We start from the raw sequence: 1666 nt of genomic DNA on the forward strand, positions 1-1666 counted from the left end.
AGGCGAGGTCAGTACAGGTGCATCAAAGCTGGGACCGAGAGACTGAAAAACAGCTTCTATCTCAAGGCCATCAGACTGTTAAACAGCCACCACTAACATTGAGTGGCTGCTGCCAACACACTGACACTGACACTGACTCAACTCCAGCCACTTTAATAATGGGAATTGATGGGAAATGATGTAAATATATCACTAGCCACTTTAAACAATGCTACCTTATATAATGTTACTTACCCTACATTATTCATCTCATATGCATACGTATATACTGTACTCTATATCATCGACTGTATCCTTATGTAATACATGTATCACTAGCCACTTTAACTATGCCACTTTGTTTACATACTCACCTCATGTATATACTGTACTCGATACCATCTACTGTATCCTGCCTATGCTGCTCTGTACCATCACTCATTCATATATCCTTATGTACATATTCTTTATCCCCTTACACTGTGTATAAGACAGTAGTTTTGGAATTGTTAGTTAGATTACTTGTTGGTTATTACTGCATTGTCGGAACTAGAAGCACAAGCATTTCGCTACACTCGCATTAACATCTGCTAACCATGTGTATGTGACAAATAAAATTTGATTTGATTTGATTTGATTTGACATAGGAGTTGGATGAGAGAGCAGTCACAGAGGAGTTGGATGAGAGAGCAGTCACAGAGGAGTTGGATGAGAGAGCAGTCACATAGGAGTTGGATGAGAGAGCAGTCACATAGGAGTTGGATGAGAGAGCAGTCACAGAGGAGATGGAGGAGAGAGCAGTCACAGAGGAGTTGGATGCGAGAGCAGTCACAGGGGAGATGGAGGAGAGAGCAGTCACAGGGGAGTTGGATGAGAGAGCAGTAACAGGGGAGATGGAGGAGAGAGGAGTGAAAGAGGAGATGGAGGCGAAAGCAGTCACAGGGGAGATGGAGGAGAGAGGAGTCACAGGGGAGATGGAGGAGAGAGCAGTCACCGGGGAGATGGAGGAGAGAGCAGTCACAGGGGAGATGGAGGAGAGAGGAGTGAAAGAGGAGATGGAGGCGAAAGCAGTCACAGGGGAGATGGAGGAGAGAGGAGTCACAGGGGAGATGGAGGAGAGAGCAGTCACCGGGGAGATGGAGGAGAGAGCAGTCACAGGGAGATGGAGGAGAAAGAAGTTAAAGAGGAGATGGAGGAGAGAGCAGTCACAGGGGAGATGGAGGAGAGAGCAGTCACAGGGGAGATGGAGGAGAGAGCAGTCACAGGGGAGATGGAGGAGAGAGCAGTCACAGAGGAGTGAAAGAAGGGGAGGTGGAGGAGAGAGCAGTCACAGGGGAGGTGGAGGAGAGAGCAGTCACAGGGGAGGTGGAGGAGAGAGCAGTCAGGGGAGGTGGAGGAGAGAGCAGTCACAGAGGAGATGGAGGAGAGAGCAGTCACAGAGGAGATGGAGGAGAGAGCAGTCACAGGGGAGGTGGAGGAGAGAGCAGTCACAGAGGAGATGGAGGAGAGAGCAGTCAAAGAGGAGATGGAGGAGAGAGAAGTTAAAGAAGGGGAAGAAGAGATATCTGTCAAGGAAGAAGAGGAGGACTCTGGACAAAGAAGTAAATACATTAGAAACCTCACTCACCTGAGGGGTCTACATGAGAGCTGTTTTAATATATTTGTATATAATGTGAGACCTCTGAGG

General features: G+C 47.8%; 1 protein-coding gene across 1 annotated transcript in view; it reads left to right on the forward strand.

The window, feature by feature from the left end:
* The first annotated feature begins 764 nt into the window (after positions 1-764).
* Positions 765-1666, forward strand: part of LOC139424214 (zinc finger protein 180-like) — a 6854-nt gene continuing 5952 nt past the window's right edge. The window contains exon 1 of the mRNA XM_071175893.1: positions 765-1103. Coding sequence (XP_071031994.1) covers positions 765-1103 — 339 coding nt within the window. The remainder of the gene's footprint in view (positions 1104-1666) is intronic.

This window comes from Oncorhynchus clarkii, chromosome 13 (assembly GCF_045791955.1).
Source record: "Oncorhynchus clarkii lewisi isolate Uvic-CL-2024 chromosome 13, UVic_Ocla_1.0, whole genome shotgun sequence".
NCBI lineage: Eukaryota > Metazoa > Chordata > Actinopteri > Salmoniformes > Salmonidae > Oncorhynchus > Oncorhynchus clarkii.